General features: G+C 45.5%; 1 protein-coding gene and 1 pseudogene across 1 annotated transcript; both read left to right on the top strand.

Moving 5' to 3' along the window:
- Nucleotides 1-13,413: 13,413 nt before the first annotated feature.
- Nucleotides 13,414-14,660, top strand: LOC120670356. Its single transcript, XM_039950436.1, has 2 exons — nucleotides 13,414-14,288; nucleotides 14,362-14,660. Exons 1-2 carry the CDS (start codon nucleotides 13,616-13,618, stop codon nucleotides 14,658-14,660), a joined length of 972 nt encoding a protein of 323 aa, XP_039806370.1. The 5' UTR covers nucleotides 13,414-13,615.
- LOC120670353 lies at nucleotides 14,627-21,765 on the top strand (annotated as a pseudogene).
- Nucleotides 21,766-22,247: the final 482 nt, after the last annotated feature.

The following is a 22,247-nucleotide window of genomic DNA, read 5'->3' as shown; positions in this document are numbered from 1 at the left end:
CATGCTGTCTCTAATCCAACAGTTCTGTTAAATGAGATTCCTTAATTCAACATTAGCATTTGTCTCCAAGTCAATGGGGGTGCTTCCATGTGAAGGTGTTGGGGTTTTAATTGGTGCTTATCCCCCTTTTGAGGAGTGAATTGCATTGTTAACATATATTCTCAGCAGATTAAGTAATGCACATGAGAAAGAAAACTGTGGTTGATATGCAGAGTCTTAGGACTTAATCTTGTAGAATGTGATCTGTTTTTGCTTCATTGAGAAACGATAAGAGAGCTACATACATTTTAGTTGTACAGTGTTTTTCGCTTTGTAACTTAAAGGCCCATACAGTCATACAGAACATCGGCTAGCTAGAGGAGTACTCCCTCCGTTTTCATTTACATGTCGTATTAGTTTTTGTTCTAAGTCAAATTTAGCTAACTTCGACCAACTCTATAGAAAAATAGAGCAATAATTATACTAACTAACATATGCACTATCAACATATATTTCATGGTGAATTCAATGGAACAAATTTGGTGATGTAAATGTTATTATCTTTTATATATAAGTTTGGTCAAAGTTGGTAAAGTTTGACTTAGGACAAATCTAACGTGATATGTAAATAAAAGCAGAGGGAGTAGAGGGAAAACTCGAAATAGCTTCACATAGCTGAACACTGAATTTGTTACAAAGCGCAATTCAGTTGCACATTGGGCCCAGCCAAAAACGGCATGCAGCTTTGTAGATGAACAATTGTACTCCGATCTGAGAGCAACTCATCAGTGGTCAAGCATTTGGATGCTGGTGCCGTCTTATGCAGTGTAACATAATTTCCTGAAACTTGACAAACACAAGTGTAACACCTCAGGTGTTAATCACCTATAATTAAATTTAATCACGGCTATTAGTTTTAAACTTACGTGATAAACCACTAGATAATTCTTTTTGTCAGCTCGGGCTGGACCGGTCCGACCGGTATAAGTAACCAGTCAGAACGGTTGAACCTGTATGACTTGGTTGGTCCCACAATCATTAAAACAAGAAGCAATATCTCTCCCTCTCTCTCTCTCTCTCCCTCCCTCACCAGCACTCTCTCCATCTCTCACGTTCACTCTCCGTCTCCCTCACCGTTCACTCCCTCTCACTCTCTCCCACCTAAGCCCTAGACCTCAAATCCTCCATTTCCACTCAATCTCAGGCTCAAGGTAGCTTCAAATCCGCGTGAAGGATCATCTTCCCCACATGCTCCTCCCCGGGGTGCCCTTGATTTCAAGTTATTCGCAGAAAATCTCGTTCAAGGTACTCCAACTTCTGCCGGCCCGATCTATCTATGTAGGAGGTTCTTAGTGATTTCTTTTGGTCAATCGTCTCTATATGCATCCCTTCACTAGGATCTAAAGGGGTTTTGATTTTTGTTGGTTAGTTTTCCCGTGATAAGGATTTCTATTTTTGGCTAAAAACGTGTTTATCGGAACTTCTGACACGTTGTCGGAACTTCCTACATGTTTATTTTGGATAGTCCGAGCACCCCTTGACGGAAGAAAACAAAAAATTCTGATGGTTGTCGGAACTTCCTACACATTTATTTTGGTTTGGCCGAGCGCCTCTTGTCGGAAGAAACTCAAAGCTTCCGATGAGGGTCGGAACTTCCGACAGTAGGTCGGTACTTCCAATCAGCACTGAGCAGCAGTGCTTGTAAAATGCGTAGAAAATTGCAGAAAATCAGAAAAATGCAAAACTAAGTTTGTTAGCTTCGAATTTTCATGCTCTATAGGATAGAACTATAAAATGTGTTATTTGATAACTTTTACTATGTGGTTTTAATTATATTAGATAAAATGCCCTTATAACTTGTTAAATGCATAATTGGGGTTAGGAAAGTGCTAAAAATATAAAACTAATTGGGTTCACTTTGTTTAGCCTGGTGTAATGTTTAATCGACTTTCGCTTGTGTAGTTGTTCATATTTAGGCAATAGTGACCTTGTGCTTAAATTGCTGCACTTTTATTGCATCATCCATGCATTTATATATATGCATCGTTGCACCTTATTTAGGTACGCTAGATATACAAAGTGTGGATGTGAAGCACACAGTGTTGGAACCGAACCACAAGACGGTGTTCGGTGGACATCTCCAGAAGATGGAAGGACCCGCTGAAACAACCGAAGACCCGGTCCAAGGTCGGAAAGGCCCAAGGCCTTGATAGTATTAACACTAACTTAGTGTTACCCTCAGGCAAGTCTCGGTGCATAACCTACTATTTTAAATTATGAAAGATTATATATCTATTACTTGTGCATTACGTTTCAGGAATTGTTTGAAACCTTAGTTGCATGATCCCTAGGTTCCCTTGAGTTTTATACTAGTATGTGTAGGTCGATAGTACTGCCATGCTTAATAGGTCTCAGTAGAAGTCGAGTGATTTACTGTCACTCGCGAGCTATAGGGTAGAAGTCGAGTCCCAGTTACTTGCGAGATATAGGATGTCTTTATATTTCATTATATGAGTTATTATGTTCAACATGGAACGAATGGAAATTTGGAGACCGGATGGGGAATGATGAAGTGTAGGTGTGGCATCAGGGCAGAGTTCATGGTGTCTAGCCCTGTCTGTGTCGATTGAGGACCGTACCATTGTTGGCCCTGCTGATCGAGTTTGAATTGTACTAACCACATGCCGGGAGTAGGAGGTAGTTGAAACTGGTAAGCCTAGTACTGCCTTGCTTCGAAAGTACAGGAACCTGCACCCAACTCCTAGGGTAGTCGAGTGGCCGCGGAGAAAGGGGTTGCACGCATTTACTTTTGGTGGTCTCTCGTAGGGCTCGGCTGACTATATGCCGTTGGGCTGGTTCCTATAGTTCGAGGTTGGGAGGGGAATGGTTGGTGCGTATGATTCGACGGGACATATGTGTGCCGTGTTGGTTAGGTCCATCTTGCAAGGTTAAATCGAATCGATTTGCCGTCAGTCGCTCTCGGATATGAGCACCATGATCACTGTGTCGCATCGTAGTAATGAGATAGAATATGAATGATATATGATGATGATTACTTTGAATTGTTATTTAATGCTCCACCATGTTTGCTCTAGTTGTTATACAAATATTAGCTGATGGTTAGGCTAAAGAAAAATCTTGAGCTAAAAAATTGAAAGTAAGGACTCACTTTTAGATGTTTTTTCTGCAAATAAAACACCAGCCAGAAAGCCGTGCATGTCTAGATATGTGGGCCAAGTATACCCATAGTCGGATAAGTTTTGTTGAGTATTAGTTGCACAGGATTTGTTGTTTATCCTGTTTCAGGTATAGAAGCTAACTAGGACTCCCATCGGTGGGCTCGATGTGATGTCCTGTCCTCACGTCTCCGTAGTTCTCGATTTATTGTCTTTGTTTTACTTGTCCTCTATTAAAAATATTCCTTAAGTTAGATTCTCTTCCGCTCATGTCATTTCTTATATTAATTCTAGTTTGAAAGCTGTTTTGCAAATGATTAATAATATTTACAATTTTTTTGTGAAATTGTATCATGCTGGCACCGTCTGCGCTCGCCGTCGTGCGAGACTTCTGATGTGTTTCGGTCGGCCTGTGGGTTGGAAGCAGACTGTCAAGTTACGCCTAATTAAGCTAATGCGCCTGATGTGTTCTAATGATGGCCATTACGCTTAACTAGCCGGTTTAACTCAGCGGTTCTGTCACAACAAGCCTACACGTAAATCCTTTGATAGCTTCAAAGTTCAAACACATAAATTTTTGATAGCTCGATAGACACCACCTAAACTTGATTGTAGGATCGTGGATTTCAGAAGATGAGTGCAGACCAGATCAGACAAGTAGAAATCCAAACCTTCCGACACACTGCGTTGATTTGTATTTGAACTGCCTTTTCGCTGAAGTGGTGTGTGCGAGAAGAATCCAAAGGCTGTAGTAGTGAAGCAGGTCTATAGAGACTGGTTTAACTGACACCCTAGCAGCGGTTTACCGACGATCCATGGGTCTAGCAGCGGTTGAACCGATGCTTTACGCAGAAATGCCATAACGGCAACAAACGACTACTTCGAGTTGGTGTTGGCAGCCAAAATTGGCAATGCCGAAGGCCGACTGGTCTGACCAGTCGGGCCGACCGGTCAGACCGGTCTGGTCCTGTGTAATCCGAATCAGATTAAATTTGATTTGTAGAGTCCGTTTGTAATCCAATTTGGAAGGGGTACGTCCTCCCCGGCTATAAATATAAAGGCCACGGCCGATTGAGGTCCTTCTACCCAATCGAATCAATTAATCTACAATTTTCCTATTTTTCTCCAAACCCTAGCTTTTCCAATCTCGTGCTGTTCTTTGCTCATCTCTGTGGCGTTCAAGAGCGTCTTGGGTTGCCTGCCGACCTCAAGACAATCCTAGATCTTCGAGCTCCAACGGGGTCCCTCCCGAGCTTGAGGTTCTAGGTCTTCACGGAGCTCTCTGCGCCCGACCGGTCTGACCGGTTGGTGCGACCAGTCTGACTGGTCGCCGGGGGACTTCGTCTGGTTTTGATCGTTGCGATCCTGTGCATTCTAGAACTTGTTTTGGCTAATTTTGCGTCAACATACTTTTTGGCGACTCCGCTGGGGAAAGATCTGAGTTCATCGGGCGCAATGGCCAGTGATAAGGTTGACCCCAAGGTAGATGCAGCTCCCATCGACATCAAGTATGAAGACATACCTGAGGAGACGCGCAAGCAATTCGAGGCTATATTCTAGAAGGAACAGGAGGATGCCAAGAATAGAGTGCTTGCATGCTTCGGGAAGACTCGGCAAGGCGTGTTCAAGATGGAGGAATTCAGCATGCCCACATTTGCACCGCCACCGCCGAACCCATCTACTATGGCTAGAGCTCCTGCTTCATCTGCTTCCACTCCAAGCGAGGTAAGTTTTACCTTCGATTCTATTAAGCAGTTTGCCGATGCCTTCTTGAGTAGATTCGAACAGTCCCAAAAGTTTACACAAGATATACTTTTGGACTTGAGTGTGCAAAACAAGGGTAAAAAGCCTGTCAATGAATATTCCAATTTTTCCCTTAACCCTAGTCTTTCGGCCGCACCGTCAGAGAATTATCAGTATGGGATGCTGCCGAATTACTTCGCGGGATATATGCCCCCGCCGGGCTCAGTTCGTCCGTCCAGGGCCGAACCAGTCAGATCGGTTGCCCCGACCGGTCAGACCGATGCCCCAGCGGGCGGACCGGTCAGACCGGTGCCATGGTGCTCGGTTCTGCATCACAGCCACAAGTCACGCCTCCTCCTGCTTCGGCTGATTATAGCCGGGAGCGGGAATTGGCGGATTTTGTGCTGCCGTATACAACAAAGTCATATGGTGAACCCCCTTTTCCTCCACCATTGCCCAAAGATGTTTGGGATGATTGGCTTAGGGCCAATCCATAGTATGCCGCACAAGCGATGTCCACTATTGATCCTGCGACACATTGTTTTGGCCAAACATCTACGGGTAACTATGAGGCCGATCTTGCTAGAATGAGAGAAGATCTAGCCGATATGTTTAAAGAAAAACTTGGTTTTGTTGCGGGTAGGAGTCGGCTATATCGTAGGCTGTACGTTGATGCTTTTGATTTGATTCCTTACCCCACTAGTTGGCGTGTTCCCAATTTTGTCAAGTTTAGCGGTGATGATAACTGATCCACTTGGGAGCATATTAGCCAATATATTACTCAACTTGGAGAAGTCGGTTCTAGCAAGTCTTTGCGTGTTCGCATATTTTTTTTTATATCTTTGACTGGAACAACTTTCTCTTGGTTTTTGTTGTTAGCTCCTAACTCGATTCGTTCTTGGGATGAATTAGAACAAAAGTTTCATGATCACTTTTATAATGGGGATAACAAAACTAAGTTGACAGACTTGACATCGGTTAGACAGGGTAGAGATGAATATATCCAAGAATACTTTAAAAAGTTTAAAGATATTAAGAACCGATGTTTTAATTTGTCACTTTCTGGAAAAAATTTGGTTGATTTGGCTCTTGCGGGTTTACATTCTAGCTATAGAAAGAAGCTTGATGGTTCGAGTTTTTATTCTATAAATCAGCTTCAAGCTAAAACTTTGAGTCAAGAAACCAAGTTTAAAAAAGAAAAGGATACCTACAAGTCCCATCGTTCAAACACTCACATTGTTGAATATGATTCTGATTCATCGGACGATGAGGACAAAGAGGTATATGCTGCTGAGTTTGTTTGGCCCGCCTCGGCCAAACCATCTACTTGTACATCTCTTAAACCGACTCAAAAGAATCGGCAAGAGGAGATGAAGTTTACTTTCGATGTGTCCAAGTGCGATAGCATTTTTGATGAATTATTACATCTTGGGCATTTGAAAATTACACATGTTATACCACCGCTTGAGGAGCTAAAGCGGCACGCTTATTGCAAATTTCATAATTCTTCATCTCATGCAACTAATGATTGTAATGTGTTTTGTCGACAGGTGTAATCGGCCATAAATGAAGGACGATTGGCCTTTCCGGAGATGAAGATAGATAAGGCTCTGTTTCCAGTTCATGCCATTGATCTCAATAATGCAAAGGTGCTGATTCGGCCGGATCAAGCCGAAGGAGCAAAAGGCAAGAATGTGATCATTGGGGATGATAGGCCGTTGACTGTTGATAACAAGATTCTAGCCGGGGAGGAGATTCAGGAGAAGACTCCTGATGGAAAGAAGAATCTGAGGATCATACTTAAGCCTCGCACGCTCGGGGGGCAAGCGGATTCTTCTTCGGGCGACCGGGCTGCTGCTCAGTCGAGACCGGTCAGACCGGTTTCTCTGACCGGTCAGACCGGTCCTGACGGCCGGTCAGACCGGTCTGGTGGTCAGCCCTGGACATTCAAGCCGAAGCGTCTGGAAGTGGGTACATGGAAGACTAATCAGCCAAAGGTGCAAGGCAAGCTTGCAAATCAGAAGCCTACCTTTTGCAGACTATTGAACAAGTACTCAAAGGCCGCTCGAAACGATCGGCCTATAAAAAAGAGACTGAGGTCACCTCCGTGTCAAGGCGCACCTTCTTCTCCTAGGGGAGAGTCAAGCAAGCGCAGGGGTGATGTAATTACCTTGTTCCCTTCTCAGCAGATGCAGCCGATGCACGCTACAATGCCATGGGCTCCACCGGCATCGGATTCTCAGTTTCCCGCATGGGTGAACGAGGGATTTTGGATGCAATGCTATCTGATGCTGTATCCACCACGCTTCCAGGGGAATGGAAGCTCCAGAGGACCTGTATTTGATAGGTTGAAGCAGCCGGTTCACGACTGACTAGGTCAACACCAATCTGGTCAGGGGCAGAACCCCGGACCGGTCAGACCGGTCTCAGCAGAGGCCAGCTCAATTTCGTCCCATGCGCCAAGAATACCGTGTCAAGGAAAGGAAGGACAAACCAGTGCCAATGCAGGTTGATTCTGAGAAGGTTCCAGCTGCAAAAGTTGTGCAAGTTGAGGATGGAAAAGGCAAAGCTCAAGATGCACAAGGGGGACCGGTGATCGTTGAGAAACCGGTCAATGTCTCTTAGAAGCTTGTGTTGACCAATAATCATGAGGCCAGCAGCAGCAACCTCAAAGACCAAGACAAGGAGAAATACTTCCAGCCCAGGTGGTGCCCACCGGGGTTAACACATACTCAGAAGAGGAGGTTGCAGCGTCTTCGCCGCCAAGAACAGAAGGAACAAGAGGTGGATAAGATGAGGGATGAACAGTTCGACAAGTACAGACCAAGGATCCCTCAAGGCAAGGTGTGGCAGGTCAAGGCAGCTGACCAGCCCACAGGACCGGTCGGACCGCTCCAGCCGACCGGTCTGAACGCTCAGAGCAACCGGTCAGACCGGTCGTCCCTGAGCCTGAGCAGAAGGCCAAAGAGGTAGTTCCTACTTCGGCTCCTGGAGCATCAGAGGTTCCAGCAGCTCCTTCAGCTGCAGAGGATGAGGAGTTGGTGGATTATAAGGCTTCTCCGGAACGCACAAACATGGAGATCAATATTGTGCGCTTTTCTGATGACTATTGGGTGATTCCGGAGGAGGAGACAGCACATCTGGACTTTGGGCCCCGCGAAGCCGTATTTCAGAAACCCAAAGATTCGGATAACCACTTGAAGGCTCTCTACGTGAGGGGGCACATCAACGGGAAGCCAATTTCTCGTATGCTTGTGGATAACAGGGCAATTGTCAACTTGATGCCCTATTCACTCTACAAGAAGCTCGGTGGGACGGACGAAGAGCTCATCAAGATGAACATGACGGTCAACGGCGTTGGAGGAGGTGATCCCATTGGTGCCAAGGAGGTTGCTTCGATGGAGTTGACCGTTGGGAGCAAGACGGTTGCTACGACATTCTTCGTCTCCGAGGCGCAAGGTAACTTCAACCTCATACTTGGACGTGATTGGATTCATGCCAAACAATGTGTACCATCTTACTTGCACCAGTTTCTTATTCGGTGGATCGGCGATGAGGTCGAGGTTGTGCATGATGATGCCTCTTTCTTCATTGGTACCGCCGATTCTGAGTTCGTTGGTGCACATGATAACATCAAGTGTTTATCAGGCCTGGACTTGACCGATTACGACTTGATCAGTTGAACCAAGGAGGGTTTTGTCTCTGCAGTCCTAAAGCCGATGGAGAATCGGCTACACTAACTTCTATGATGCAGCAGGGTAACAACACAGAACCGACCGGTCAGATCGCTTCCTCTGACCGGTCAGACCGGCCGAAGCCGACCGGTCAGACCGGTGCATCAGACCAGTCCAACGCAGACTGGCAGCAGCAGCGCATCGAGCAGTACTATCAGGACAAGGCGAACGATATGTGCGAGGCTATTGAAGACTTGGATAACTTAGACAAGTTAGGCCAAGGTTTTATGTCGGCTGATCCTTTAGAAAAGGTAGACATTGGAGATGGTTCTATTCCTAGGCCGACTTTTGTAAATGCAAACTTACCGGATGATTGTAAAGCCGATTTAATAAATTTATTAAAAGAATATGTCGATTGTTTTGCATGGAAATATTCTGAAATGCCTGGTTTGAGTCGTGTTTTGGTTGAGCATCGGCTGCCGATTAAGACTGGTTTTAGACCTTTTAAACAACCTTCTATGCATTTTAATCCTGTTACGTATGACCGAATAAAAGAAGAAATCAATCGTTTATTAGATGTTCGATTTATTCGGTCTTGTCGTTATGCGGAGTGGATCTCTAATATTGTGCCCGTTGAGAAGAAAGATTCGAGCAAGATTAGAATATGCATTGATTTTAGAGATCTTAATAAAGCTACTCCGAAAGATTAATATCATATGCCTATAGCCGATATGTTGATCAATGAGGCTTCTGGACATCGTGTTATCAGTTTTCTTGATGGTAATGCGGGTTATAATCAAATATTTATGGCCGAAGAAGATACATCTAAAAGGGCCTTTAGATGTCCTTGTTTCGTTGGTTTATTTGAGTGGGTTGCCATGACTTTTGGTTTGAAAAATGCTGGTGCTACTTATCAAAGGGCTATGAATTTGATATTCCATGATTTAATTGGCATTATATTGGAAGTTTATATTGATGATATTGTGATCAAATCGGCCGGCTTGAGTCATCATTTGGTTGATTTGAGACTTGCTCTTGAAAGGATGCGTCAGTATGGATTGAAGATGAACCCGCTCAAGTGTGCTTTTTGGTGTATTGGCTGAGAAATTTTTGGGCTTTATTATTCATGAAAAGGGCATATATATTGATCCAAAGAGAATTAAAGCCATGAAGAAGGTAGAGGCTCCTGCTTGCAAGAAAGACTTGTAAAAATTTCTGGGCAAAGTAAATTACTTGAGAAGGTTTATATCTAATTTGTCCAGAAAGTTAGATGCTTTTACTCCTATTCTTTGGTTGAAGAACGAGACTGAATTCACTTGGGGGGCAGAACAACAAGAGGCTTTTGAGGAGATCAAAAAGTATTTGTCTTCACCACCGGTTCTCAAGGCGCCTATGTAAGGTATTCCTTTTAGGCTTTATGTGGCTGCAGAAGACAAAGTTATTGGTGCTGTTTTGACTCAAGAAACCAAAGGAAAGGAGTATGTTATCACATATGTTGGCCGACGACTTATTGATGCGGAAACAAGGTATACATTTATTGAGAAATTGTGCTTATCATTATATTATGCTTGTACCAAGTTGAGGCATTATCTTTTATCAAGTACTTGCATAGTTACTTGTCAAGCCGATGTTATTAAGCATATGCTACAAAAGCCGATTTTGAGTGGAAGAATCGGAAAGTGAGCTTATGCACTTGTTGAATATGATTTGGCCTATAAGTCTTTAAGAGCTATTAGAGGCCAAATTATAGCGGATTTCATTGTTGAACATCAGATTAGTGATGAGCATGATTTGGAAGTCGGCTATGTTACTTGCACATCATGGAAGTTGTTCTTTGATGGATCGGCTTGTGATGATGGACAAGGGATTGGTGCCGTTCTAATCTCCCCGAATGGTACTATTTTTGAGTTCTCAAACTGGTTAGAAGAAGAGCGCACAAATAACCAAGTTGAGTATGAAACACTTCTATTTGGCTTGAAATTCTTGGAATCAATGGGTGTTAAACATGTGGAAACATATGGTGATTCGCTTCTAGTGGTGCAACAAGTATCCAAGGTATATTAAAGCTATAATGGTTCTTTAAATGCATATCTTGATAGATGTCTTGATATTATCTCTTGCTTTGATGAATTTGTAATCCGACATATTCTAAGAGATAGTAATAAGAAGGCAAATGTTCTGGCTCAACAAGCATCTGGCTATGATGTCACTTAAATATATTTTAATATGACAAAACCGATGCGACCAACAGCCGAGTTACTGATTTTGGACGAACCGGTTAGACCAGACGCCCTGCTGAAAACAGCAAGTCGGCTGCTAATTCCGATTCCAAAGGGAAGGCCGAGGTTGTTGATTGGAGGGTGCCTATTGTGACATATTTAAAGGACCCTGGTCATGGTGCAGAAAGGAGTATTCGGCGTTTGGCATTTAAATATATTTTGATCGACGATGAGCTTTATCATCGAACCGCCGAAGATGTACTTCTCAAGTGCTCTGTGTTGCTATGGGGGAAGTTCATGAGGGCATATGTGGTACACATCAATCGGCTCCTAAAATAAAGTGATTACTTAGGAGAGCCGGTTTTTATTGGCCAACTATGATGGCGGATTATTTTAGATATTATAAAGGGTGTGAAGAATGTAAGCGATTTGGTAATGTTCAGTTAGTGCCTACTGCGTTATTACATCATATTATCAAGCCATGGCCGTTCAGAGGTTGGGGGTTGGATTTCATTGGTCAGATTAATCCCCCTTCTTCAAAGGGACATCGCTTCGTGTTGGTTGCTACTGATTACTTTACTAAGTGGACCGAAGCGGATCCTTTGAAGAATATGACACACCGGGAGGTAATTGAGTTTATTACAGAACATATTATTCATAGATTCGGTATTCCTCAAACTTTGACGACGGATCAAGGTTCATCTTTTATTTTAAAGGAGGTACGTGATTTTGCTGAATCATATAAGATTAAGGTACTCAATTCATCTCCATATTATGCTCAGGCCAATAGTCAGGCCGAGTCTAATAATAAAATCTTGATAAAGCTCATCAAGAAGAAGATAGAGGAGAATCCCAGGAGATGGCATGAGGTTCTATCTGAGACATTGTGGGCTCATCGTATATCTAGACATGGTGTTGCTGGAGTCCAGAGGAACCTTATACACATTAAAGAAACATATCCATGCCGTCAAGTGCAAATTGATCATATCCTTAGATTTAGCACAGTTGTGAGTATCCTTAGGTTTAGCACTTGGTTTGTGATTTAGAGTGCTAAGTTATCTCAAGATTCCTAGTGTCACAGCGGCAGCAGTTCCTGCCTGCGGCAAGCTGAGAACAAATAGATGTCTTGAATTGTAGGTAGCTTCCCGAGGGGGCTTCCATTTGATCAGTTGGGAAACAACCCCTTGTTTAGTTGCAAAGTTCAAAATTCCAAAAAAAAAATTCCGGCACCTGCATAGAAACTTAAATCTAGATGAAATAAAAAACACATTGCACAGTTTGCCTGTAAATCGCGAGACGAATCTAATGAACCTAATTAGGCCGTAATTAGACACTAAATTGCTATATCTAATGATGGATTAATTAGGCTCATTAGATTCGTCTCGCGATTTACAGACAAGCTCTGTAATTTATTTTGTGATTAATTTATATTTAGTACTTCAAAATAAAAAAAATACTCTTTCAAAAAATTTATAAGAGGCAACTAAGGGGCCGTTTAGTTCCCTGGGTGAAAATTTTTGATGTCAAATTGACTGTTTGACCAGATGTCAGGAGGGTTTTTCGGACACTAATTAAAAAACTAATTTCACAACTCACTTGGAAACCGCGAGACGAATCTTTTGAGGCATTTGACCGCATCATTAGAACATGTGGGTTACTGTAGCACTTATGGCTAATCATGCAATAATTAGGCTTAAAAGATTCGCCTCGTCATGTACATCCAAACTGTGTAATTAGTTTTATTATTTAATTACATTTAGTGCTTCATACATGTGTTTAAATGGGAGGTAAAAATTTTTGGGTGAAAATTTTTGGGAACTAAACGGCCCCTAAACAAGGCCCAAATCAATTTGGGAAGAAGACAGGCATGACCGGAAATGCACTTCAATCTTTGTTGAGGGAGCTCCATACATAATAGCCATCACTCGTTTTTCCACCGTCATCTTGTCCATCTGTTGCGCATCCATCGGCTCCGAACGAGAGGCAGCAAGGAGCCTGTGAGGTGCTAGGAGTCGCGACCGCAGCAGTAGCTCAGTCATGAGCAGGGTTAAAAAAACCGCTGGGAACCGGACCGGTAACCGCGGTTACCGGTGTAACCGGTCCGGCCCGGTTCCGGTTCCGGGCGGTTCAAACCGGGGCCAAATTCAAATTTTAAATTTGAATTCCAGGAAATGAAAAAATCCCAAAAAATTCATAAAAATACTTCAAGTTGCGAGGAATGTAATGGTGTCAAATTTTTTGAAATATTCATTCATTTGATATATTTTGGGGGCATTTGAATTTAAAAAAAAAACAGGCGGCCCATTAAGGCCCACCGGCCCGTCACCGACACATAAGGCGCCCCCCCCCAGAACCTTCAGACCTGCGCCCCCCACCCCATTTCCGCCTCCCTCTCCCTCCAGGCGGCGCCAGGAGGCCCGACCGCCGGTGACCGCCGGCCAACCGCTCGGTTAGCGCGGCTAGCCGGCCGGCAGAACCGGTTAGCCGGCCTCGGCCCGGATCTAACCGGCCGCGCCGGTTAACCGGCCGGGCGCAGCGGTTAGCCGGCCGGAATAGGCGGTAAGCCGGCCTGGGAGGTAGGTAAGCCGTTTTTTTTTTTCCTTTGAGTTTTTGCAAGTATTAGATGATTTGTTTTAGGATTTAGATGTATGATCTAGGTGTAGTTAGGATTTAGGTAAGATTTAAGTGTATGACGTAAGGATTTAGGTTCATTTAGGATTTAGGTAGAATTGAATATTAAGGTGCATATATGTTTTTAGGATTTAGGTTGATTTAGGATTTATGTGATTGATATGTCTTTGTTGTCCATTTATGCAGATAGACAATGTCAGGTAGAGATAAAGATATTGTATGGGAACATGGTGAAAATTTTTATCCCGGATGGCGGTGCAAGTATTGTAATACGCAGAAAGCAGGAGGTGGTGCGACTAGATTGAAACAACATTTGGCTCACCGCGGGGCGGAGGTGGTCCATTGCAGGAATGTGCCGCCAGATGTGCGGGAGTATTTTCAGCGTGACATTGAGAAGGCTAGGAAGGCAACTGCTGAACGGGCTCGAGAGAGGTTGAGACGGGAGAAGGCTGCAGCGGAGGGAAACTATCCCGGTGAAGAAGAAGATGAGGAGACTCAGCTGCAGCGTGCCTTGGACCAATCGAGAGCGGAAGCAGTGTACCGACGGGGGGTGGAACAGAGAGGAGGTGTATACGAGCATGGAGGGGATAGTGGTTCGACGAGGGGGAATCCTTTGCAGAGGATGTTGCGTAGGGCAACTTCGCAGAGGGAGAGTCCTGCGGTGAAGGATTATAACGTGGCATCCGGTGGGAGAAGAGGAATGACCCAACAAAGAATTGATACAGGCTCCTGGACGCAGAAGGGTAGAAATGCAAAGGAAGCTATTGGTAAAGCTTGGTCAAAGTTTTTCCATTTTGCGGGAGTACCTGGAAGACAGGCTGACAATCCTTACTTTGTCAGCGCGGTCAGGGAGACACAGAAGTGGGGTATGTTTTCTTTCATTCGTATAACACCTATGAGCTTACATTTCTGTATCTCATGATTTTCATATATTTGCAGGTGAAGGTATCGCATCACCAACTGGACGGGATATTGATGGCAAGTACCTTGATCAGAACGAGCAAGACTTGAAGACGAGGTACGTAAAGTTTCGGAAAGACTGGCCCTTATTTGGCGTCACGTTGATGTGTGATTCATGGACTGGGCCGACGAGGATGAGTGTCATCAACTTTTTGATATACTGCAATGGAGTCATGTGGTTCCACAAGTCTATTGATGCGAGTGGAAGAACTCAAGATAGCACATATTTGCTTAGAGTAGGCCCTAAACATGTCCCATTCACTTTGAGTATATTTTGAAACTTACTAAAAAATCCTACCTATTTTGACAGGAGATTCGAAAGGTGGTGGACGAGATTGGACCGGAGAATGTCGTGCATATAGTCACCGATAATGGCTCGAATTACAAGAAAGCTTGCAAGGCACTAGGAGAGGTGTATGAACACATTCTTTGGACACCTTGTCTAGCACACACCGTCAATTTGATGTTGAAGGATATAGCTCGAAGGCCCGAACATTCTGGTACGATCAAGCAATGCAAGCGAATTTCTAATTGGTTACACAATCATGGTCAGTTGAATACAATGATGAGGAACGCAATCGGTGGTGAGTTGGTCAAGTGGAATGCCACTCGATTTGGAACCAATTACATGTTCTTAGAGAGCATATATCGGAAACGTGATCGTTTCATGCAGTGGATGGCATCTACTGAGTTTTTACAAAGCAAATGGGCAGATACCGAAGATGGTCGATTTACTCATTCCAGGTTTTCAAATTTGGAGTGGTGGGACGGATTGAAATATGTCATCGACACAGTTCAAGCAATATACAAGTTCCTTCGCTTCGCTGATCAGGACAAGCGGCCCAACATGTGCGAAGTCGTGATGTCGTACCAGAATACGAGACAGGAGCTGCAATCTTTCTTTGGAAATAATGTTTCCACTCGGGACGAGTATCTTAAGGTTATGGACGATAGGATGCGTGACCTTTTCATAGGCACGTATGTGGGTCCAGGTAAGACTATACGAGTCATCTATTTTGGAACTCTATGAAACTTATGCTTATTTGAAGTGATTTATATTTTGCAGCTGCTGTCCTAAATCCGAGGTATTCATACACGATGGAACCAACTCAAGAAATGTTCCGTGGACTCAAGGATACTTTTGAGCGCATGACGGATGTCCAGAGCGCCGTGCAGGCATTGCAGGAGCTTGAGGTGTTTCGGCAGAAGGTTGGCGAGTTTGGCAGTGAAATGGCAATGAGAATGGCGATGGATCCAAAGACATCCCCATGTAAGAGTTACTCCGTAACATATTGTTATTTTCTCTATATTTGAATATATTGCTTACATACTTGGTTGCACATACAGCGTCCTGGTGGATGATGTTCGGATCAAGCACTCCAAAGCTGCAGTATCTTGCCATGCGGCTTGTTTCACAATGTTGTTCGTCCAGTGGATGCGAGCGCAACTGGAGTACTTTTGCCTTGCTGCATACAAAAGTTCGCAATCGATTGTCGCACAAGAAACTTAACAAGCTGGTCTATGTCAACTACAACCTTCGTCTGCGACTAGAGGAGGTCTCCGGCCCACCGATACGTGAAGAAGGTGATTTTATCGACCAGCTGGCCCATCTTTCATTTTATGATGAGAATAATCCGGTGCGGGAATGGATGGAATATGGTCGATCTAACCGCGCTCCAGTTCTGGACGAGGATGATGATGACGGAGACGTCCCTCTCCCGTCTCATATTGTCAGGGATCAAATAAACCTCTCAGATCTACGTGACACTACGGGGGATGCTTGCATCAGCGATTGGGCACGTAGACATGTGGGTGACACTCACCTAGGGAAGAGGAAATTCCAGAGGGGGCATACGAAGGGTGACTCGAAGCGTCAAAAACAAAAAGAAAAAGCAACAGCAAAATCAATGAACAGCGACACGTCCACAGATGATGGCGATGGTGAGCGTAGTCCACCGTATCAAGAGACTGGGGATAGCAGCTCCGCTGGTGATGGTGACGGTAGTGACGGTGCAGATGCTGCTGCTGGTGGTGGTGGTGGTGGTAGTGGTGGTGGTATTCCCATTCGTTTCACAGGTATACATTGCACCTATATATGCACACTTGTTTCTGATTATGAGTACTAATTATTATATATGGTTAATTGCAGGGGAGACTCAGTTCACACATGCTACACAGGACCCCGATCATGGAGCACCGGAATCGCCGAGGAGAACGGTTGGACCGACGGACAACGATACTCCACAGTACTCTTCTTCCTCCTATAGCGATTCCAGGCACTCTTTTCACTATCCCATACCTGACATCAGCATGGAGCCACAGACGAGATGGGTGTACGAATGGGAAGACCCCCATTTTTACACTATGTTAGTTCAGGAATGGGAGACAACATCGGCGTGGACAGGGCAATCTTTGCAAGACTACAAGGCTGAACTGCTTAGAGTGCGAGGTTTGAATGTGATGTCCATCGCCGAATACCAAATGGCGTCCAGAATGGGGGTCTTCCCATTCTTACGTTGAACTATTATTAATGTGTATCAGTGACTACTGTATTTGTAGGCACGATTAGGACTATGGTATTTGTATGCACGCGCATTAATATTGTATATCTCTGCATAATTATAAATTGTTACTTTGGTGTGGTATTTTACATTAATATGTGCATAGTTCATACCAAAATTTCCTTTTATTTCACACCACGGAACCAATTTAAAACTGTCGGTTTATTTTGTTAAAAGGCCGGTAACCGGTGCAACCGGTCTGGTTTTACCAACAAACCGGCCGGCTAACCGGTCCTAACCGTTAGAACGGCTACGTTTGAATTTGGTTTTGAATTTGGCCGGTCGGAACCGGTAACCGGTCCAACCGGTCCGGTTAACCGGAACCGGTGGCCGGCGGTTCGGGTGAACCGGTCGGATAAAAAAACCTTGGTCATGAGTGAAGCCTCCCGCACCAGCAACGCCCCCGTCCTTGTCTCCGCACACTCGGAGGCCCAGGCCGACGCGCTCACGCCCGACGGCCAGGCGCTGCTGGCGTTCAAAGCGGCCGTCGTCCAGGACCCCACGGGGGCGCTCGCCAACTGGGACGCCACCGCCGCGGACCCCTGCGCCTGGAACGGCGTCGCCTGCTCCTCCTCCCCCGCCGGCGCCACCCAGCCCCGCCGCGTCGTCGCGCTCTGGCTCCCCAAGCAGCGCCTCGTCGCGGCGCTCCCGGCGGCGCCGCTCCCTTCGTCGCTGCGCCACCTCAACCTCCGTAGCAACCGCCTCTTCGGCCCCGTCCCGCCCGAGCTCGTCTCCGGCGCGCCCGCGCTCCAGAGCCTCGTCCTCTACGGGAACGCGCTCGGCGGCCCGCTCCCCGACGAGCTCGGGGCCCTGCCCTTCCTCCAGATCCTCGACCTCTCCTCCAATGCCCTCAACGGTTCCCTCCCGCCCTCGATCCTCAAATGCCGCCGCCTCCGCGCGCTCGCGCTCGCGCGGAACAACCTCACGGGCCCGCTCCCCGCAGGCTTCGGCGCCCAGCTTCCCGCGCTGGAGCGCCTCGACCTCTCCTTCAACGGCTTCTCCGGCGCCATCCCGGAGGACATCGGGAGCCTCTCCAGGCTCCAGGGGACGGTCGACCTCCCGTACAACCACTTCTCCGGCACGATCCCGCCGAGCCTCGGGAGGCTCCCCGAGAAGGTTTACATCGATCTCACCTACAACAACCTCTCTGGCCCGATCCCGCAGAACGGGGCGCTCGAGAACCGGGGGCCCACGGCGTTCGTCGGCAACCCGGGCCTCTGCGGGCCGCCGCTCAAGAACCCCTGCTCGCCGGACGCTATGCCATCGTCCAACCCGTCCCTGCCCAACGACGGGGACTCGTCTGCGCCCGACGCTGCCGGTGGCGGCAAGGGGAAGGGCAAAGGGCTGGGGAAGATTGCCATTGTGGCCATCGTGCTGAGTGATGTGGTAGGGATTTTGATCATGGCGCTCCTCTTCTTCTACTGCTACTAGAGGGCAGTTTCATCCAAGGACAGGAAGGGACGCAATGCAGCTGCCGGTTCTAAGGGGTCCAGGTGTGGAAACGATTGTGGATGTTTCAGTAGGGATGAGTCCGGGACTCTGTCCGAGCACGCCGAGCAGTACGATCTCGTGGCCTTGGACCAGCAAGTGAGGTTTGATCTGGATGAGCTGCTCAAGGCTTCAGCATTTGTGTTGGGGAAGAGTGGATCGGGATCGTGTATAAGGTGGTTCTTGAGGACGGACTCACCATGGCCGTCAGGCGGCTTGGGGAAGGGGGATTGCAGAGGTTTAAGGAATTTCAGAATGAGGTTGAGGCTATTGGCAAGGTCTGGCATCCCAACATTGTCACCTTGAGAGCCTACTACTGGTCTTTTGATGAGAAGCTGATGATATATGATTACATTCCTAACGGCAGCCTCTCTGCAGCAATTCATGGTATGTATTCTGTTCGGCAACTCACACTGAGATTTAACAATGACTTTGCTATGTCCTCTTCCATTGATTCTGCTGTTTCAGGAACAAGTAATTATATATTTTATTTTCTTTCATGTCGTAGTTGTGTTTGTCAGGATCCTAGTAATACCTGATTCCTAATTTAGTGCAATAACTGCAATATGATGGAAAATTGGTACACACTTGGCCGTATTGTGTTGTGCCTAACTTTTCAATTGTTTTGTTTTTTGTGATGATAGTATGTCAAGATTTCGGAATTCAGTTCATGCCAATTACTGTATTTCTATAGGCTTGGAAGAGCTAGTGTTTTTTATATAAGTTTGGTACAGTTTGGAATCTGGTATCTGTCAAAGGTTGACTTTCTGATATAACCTGTATGGATGTTTTCTTTACTCCGAAATTGAAGATCGTGTGTTACTAATTGGAATAAAGATTGCTGGATTATGTTCTGAACCTGTGGTGTAGGACATGTGTGGTTGTTCTGAGCTAGTGCCGTGCGTGTTTGCTGACCGCCAGCTCTGGCAAATTGCTATGGCTTTCAGGTAAACCTGGAATGATGACATTCACGCCATTGCCATGGGAGGCCCGATTGAACATCATGAAGGGAGTCGCCAAGGGGATGTCTTTCTTGCATGAGTTCAGCCCCAAAAAGTATGTCCATGGGGACTTGAGGCCAAATAACATCCTCCTTGGAACAAATATGGAGCCATACATCTCAGACTTTGGCCTCGGCTGTCTTGCAAACATCGCTGGAACATCACCTTTCACGCAATCAGATCGAGTCGGTCTAGAAAAGGCCCAGAGCCAACAGTCAGATGCCTCAGTGAGCCCTCTCATGAGCAAAGGGTCATGCTACCAAGCACCCGAAGCACTGAAGACGCTGAAACCGTCGCAGAAATGGGACGTCTACTCCTACGGTGTGGTCTTGCTTGAAATGATCACTGGCAGATCGCCTGCGGTTCTCTTGGAGACCATGCAGATGGATCTCGTCCAGTGGATCCAGTTCTGCATCGAGGACAAGAAACCGTCTGCCGACGTGCTTGATCCTTTCCTTGCCCGGGACTCGGAACGGGAGGATGAGATGATCGCAGTGCTGAAAGTCGCCCTCGCTTGTGGTCAGGCCAACCCTGAGAGGAGGCCATCGATGAGGCATGTAGCAGAGACCTTGGAGCGCCTTAATGGGTCGAGCTAGAAATTGCTATACCAACAACTGGCGGTGATTTTAGATGGGATACGACCATTGTACAGCTCAACTGTGGGACAAAGCTTAGGGGAGGAGGGCATGAAGCTGCATTAGCGTACTCCGGTATGTAACATTATCATTTCCGACCTATGCTATGCCGACCTATGCTATGTGCACTTTAAAGCTTCCTGCTACAGTCATCAAAGCCATTGACAGAGCAAGAAAAGATTGCCTGTGGAGAAAGAATGACGGTTCTGGTAAACCCCTAATTGCTTGGTCTAAAGTAACTACTCCCAAGAAAAATGGAGGGCTAGGGGTCAAAAACCTAAGAATCCAAAACCAAGCTTTGCTCATCAAACATCTGCATAAATTTTACAATAAAATGGATGTCCCTTGGGTTCAGCTTGTTTGGACAGCTTACTATGGTAATGGTGCAGTGCCACATGCAACCAGATTGAAAGGGTCTTTTTGGTGGAAGGATGTTATGGAATCGATTGATCATTTCAGAGGGATTGCAGCTCCTTGGACTGGAAATGGGAGTACTTTCCTGCTCTGGCAGGATATCTGGAATGGGCAAATGCTTCAGTCTAAATTCCCCCATTTATTCACTTATGCTACTAACACCAATATCACTCTAGCCACTTATCTGAATAACCAGGACATTCAAGCAAACTTCCAGCTCCCTCTATCTCAAGTGGCAATGGAAGAATTTCACAGTTTCAATGATTACATTCATAGTCAGATGCAAAATTTACAAGGTAATGATGTCTGGACCTACAGCTGGGGCAATGCGATCTACTCTTCACAAAAATTATACAAGAAAGCTTTCACATCAATCACACCACCTGATCCTTTCAGGTGGATCTGGAGGACAAAACTCAGTAAAAAAATAAAAGTTTTCATCTGGCTACTTCTCCGAGACAGAATTAATTCTAGAAACCTTCTAAAGAGAAAGCACTTCATTGATGAGAATGAGGAGGCAAACTGTGTGATGTGTCATCCGGCACCAGAAGAAACAACTTATCACCTCGTTTTCCAATGCCCTTTCAGTGAACTTTGCTGGGACTTTCTGCATATTGGCTGGGACCACACTATAGACTTCTTCCAAACCATGATCAAAGCACAACAGGATTTTGGGCAACCTTTCTTCATGGAGGTTTTCTCTATTGCAGCCTGGGAAATATGGAAGCAAAGAAATGGTTACATCTTTAGAAACAAAATTCCTAGTTTTCAAGCTTGGAAGACTTGCTTCATCGATACCATTAAATGGCAGTTGCTTAGGTGTAAAGAATCAGAGCGTTCTGTAGTGCTAGCGTGGCTAGATTCAATTTAGTTTCCTTCCTTTTTTCATTCAATCCCCTCCCGCTTTCTCTCGGTTTGTACAGTTTCTAACCCTAACTTGTATTCTTTCCTTTTTTTAATATATATATTTATACCACAGTAGGGGTTTTCCCCTACTGTTTTCCCCTTCAAAAAAAAAACATTATCATTTCCATAGTGCCACAGATTGTACTGGCTGTTACATGTTAGGTAGTAGCTAGCTCAGATAACTAGTGTGTTGTATTTGAGATGGGACTTTCTTGTGCTTGCTCAGTAGTCACATTGTGGGGGTGAGTTAGTTTAACTCTTTTTATCCTTGCTCTCTGTTATGAGTGAACAACAGCTTGTAGTAGCATATGAATCTTGCTTGAGCATTTGGGCCATGCTTCTTATGTTTTGAATCTTGTGCATTTGTGGGGGTTTCTACTGACCATGTTGTGTTCTCCCTGGGATTGCTGAAATGTTAACTGTTGAGATTGTACTTCTTCTTTTTTTGAAACGGAACCGGCAGAAGAGCTGCCCGTTGTATTAATAAGGAGAGAGTAAAGCCAAGAGGCTACAAAACTGGAAGAAAAAAACTTTACAAAGAGAGCCCGCATTCAAGCTCTAGAAGAAACTCAAGCTCTACAAATTAGGCACGCTAGGTGCTTTGCCCCTGCCAAAATCCAAGCCGAAACCTCTCCCTTAATCTTCTCTGTCACTGTAAACGAAGGCGCTTCTGTACCGTTGAAGATACGTGCATTACGCTCATTCCAGATCTCCCAGCATACGAGAATGACAAGAGATTTTAAACCCTTGCGCGAAACTCCTCTTGTCGCAGCCATTTCCGACCACCATTCATGGACCGAGTTTGTGTATTTCCAGTTTGTCGGGTGCAGGGACGGCTCCCCAAGCCAAGAGGATAGGAC

The sequence above is a fragment of the Panicum virgatum genome, chromosome 4N (assembly GCF_016808335.1).
Source record: "Panicum virgatum strain AP13 chromosome 4N, P.virgatum_v5, whole genome shotgun sequence".
NCBI lineage: Eukaryota > Viridiplantae > Streptophyta > Magnoliopsida > Poales > Poaceae > Panicum > Panicum virgatum.
This window is presented reverse-complemented; position numbering and strand designations above follow the sequence as displayed.

What these genes read in the sequence shown, in the direction of transcription:
- LOC120670356 (XM_039950436.1), top strand. Translation starts at nt 13,616, where the DNA reads ATGTCAGGTAGAGATAAAGATATTGTATGGGAACATGGTGAAAATTTT. An exon ending in CAGGGAGACACAGAAGTGGG is followed by an intron (nt 14,289 to 14,361) that starts GTATGTTTTCTT and finishes ATATATTTGCAG; the next exon opens with GTGAAGGTATCGCATCACCA.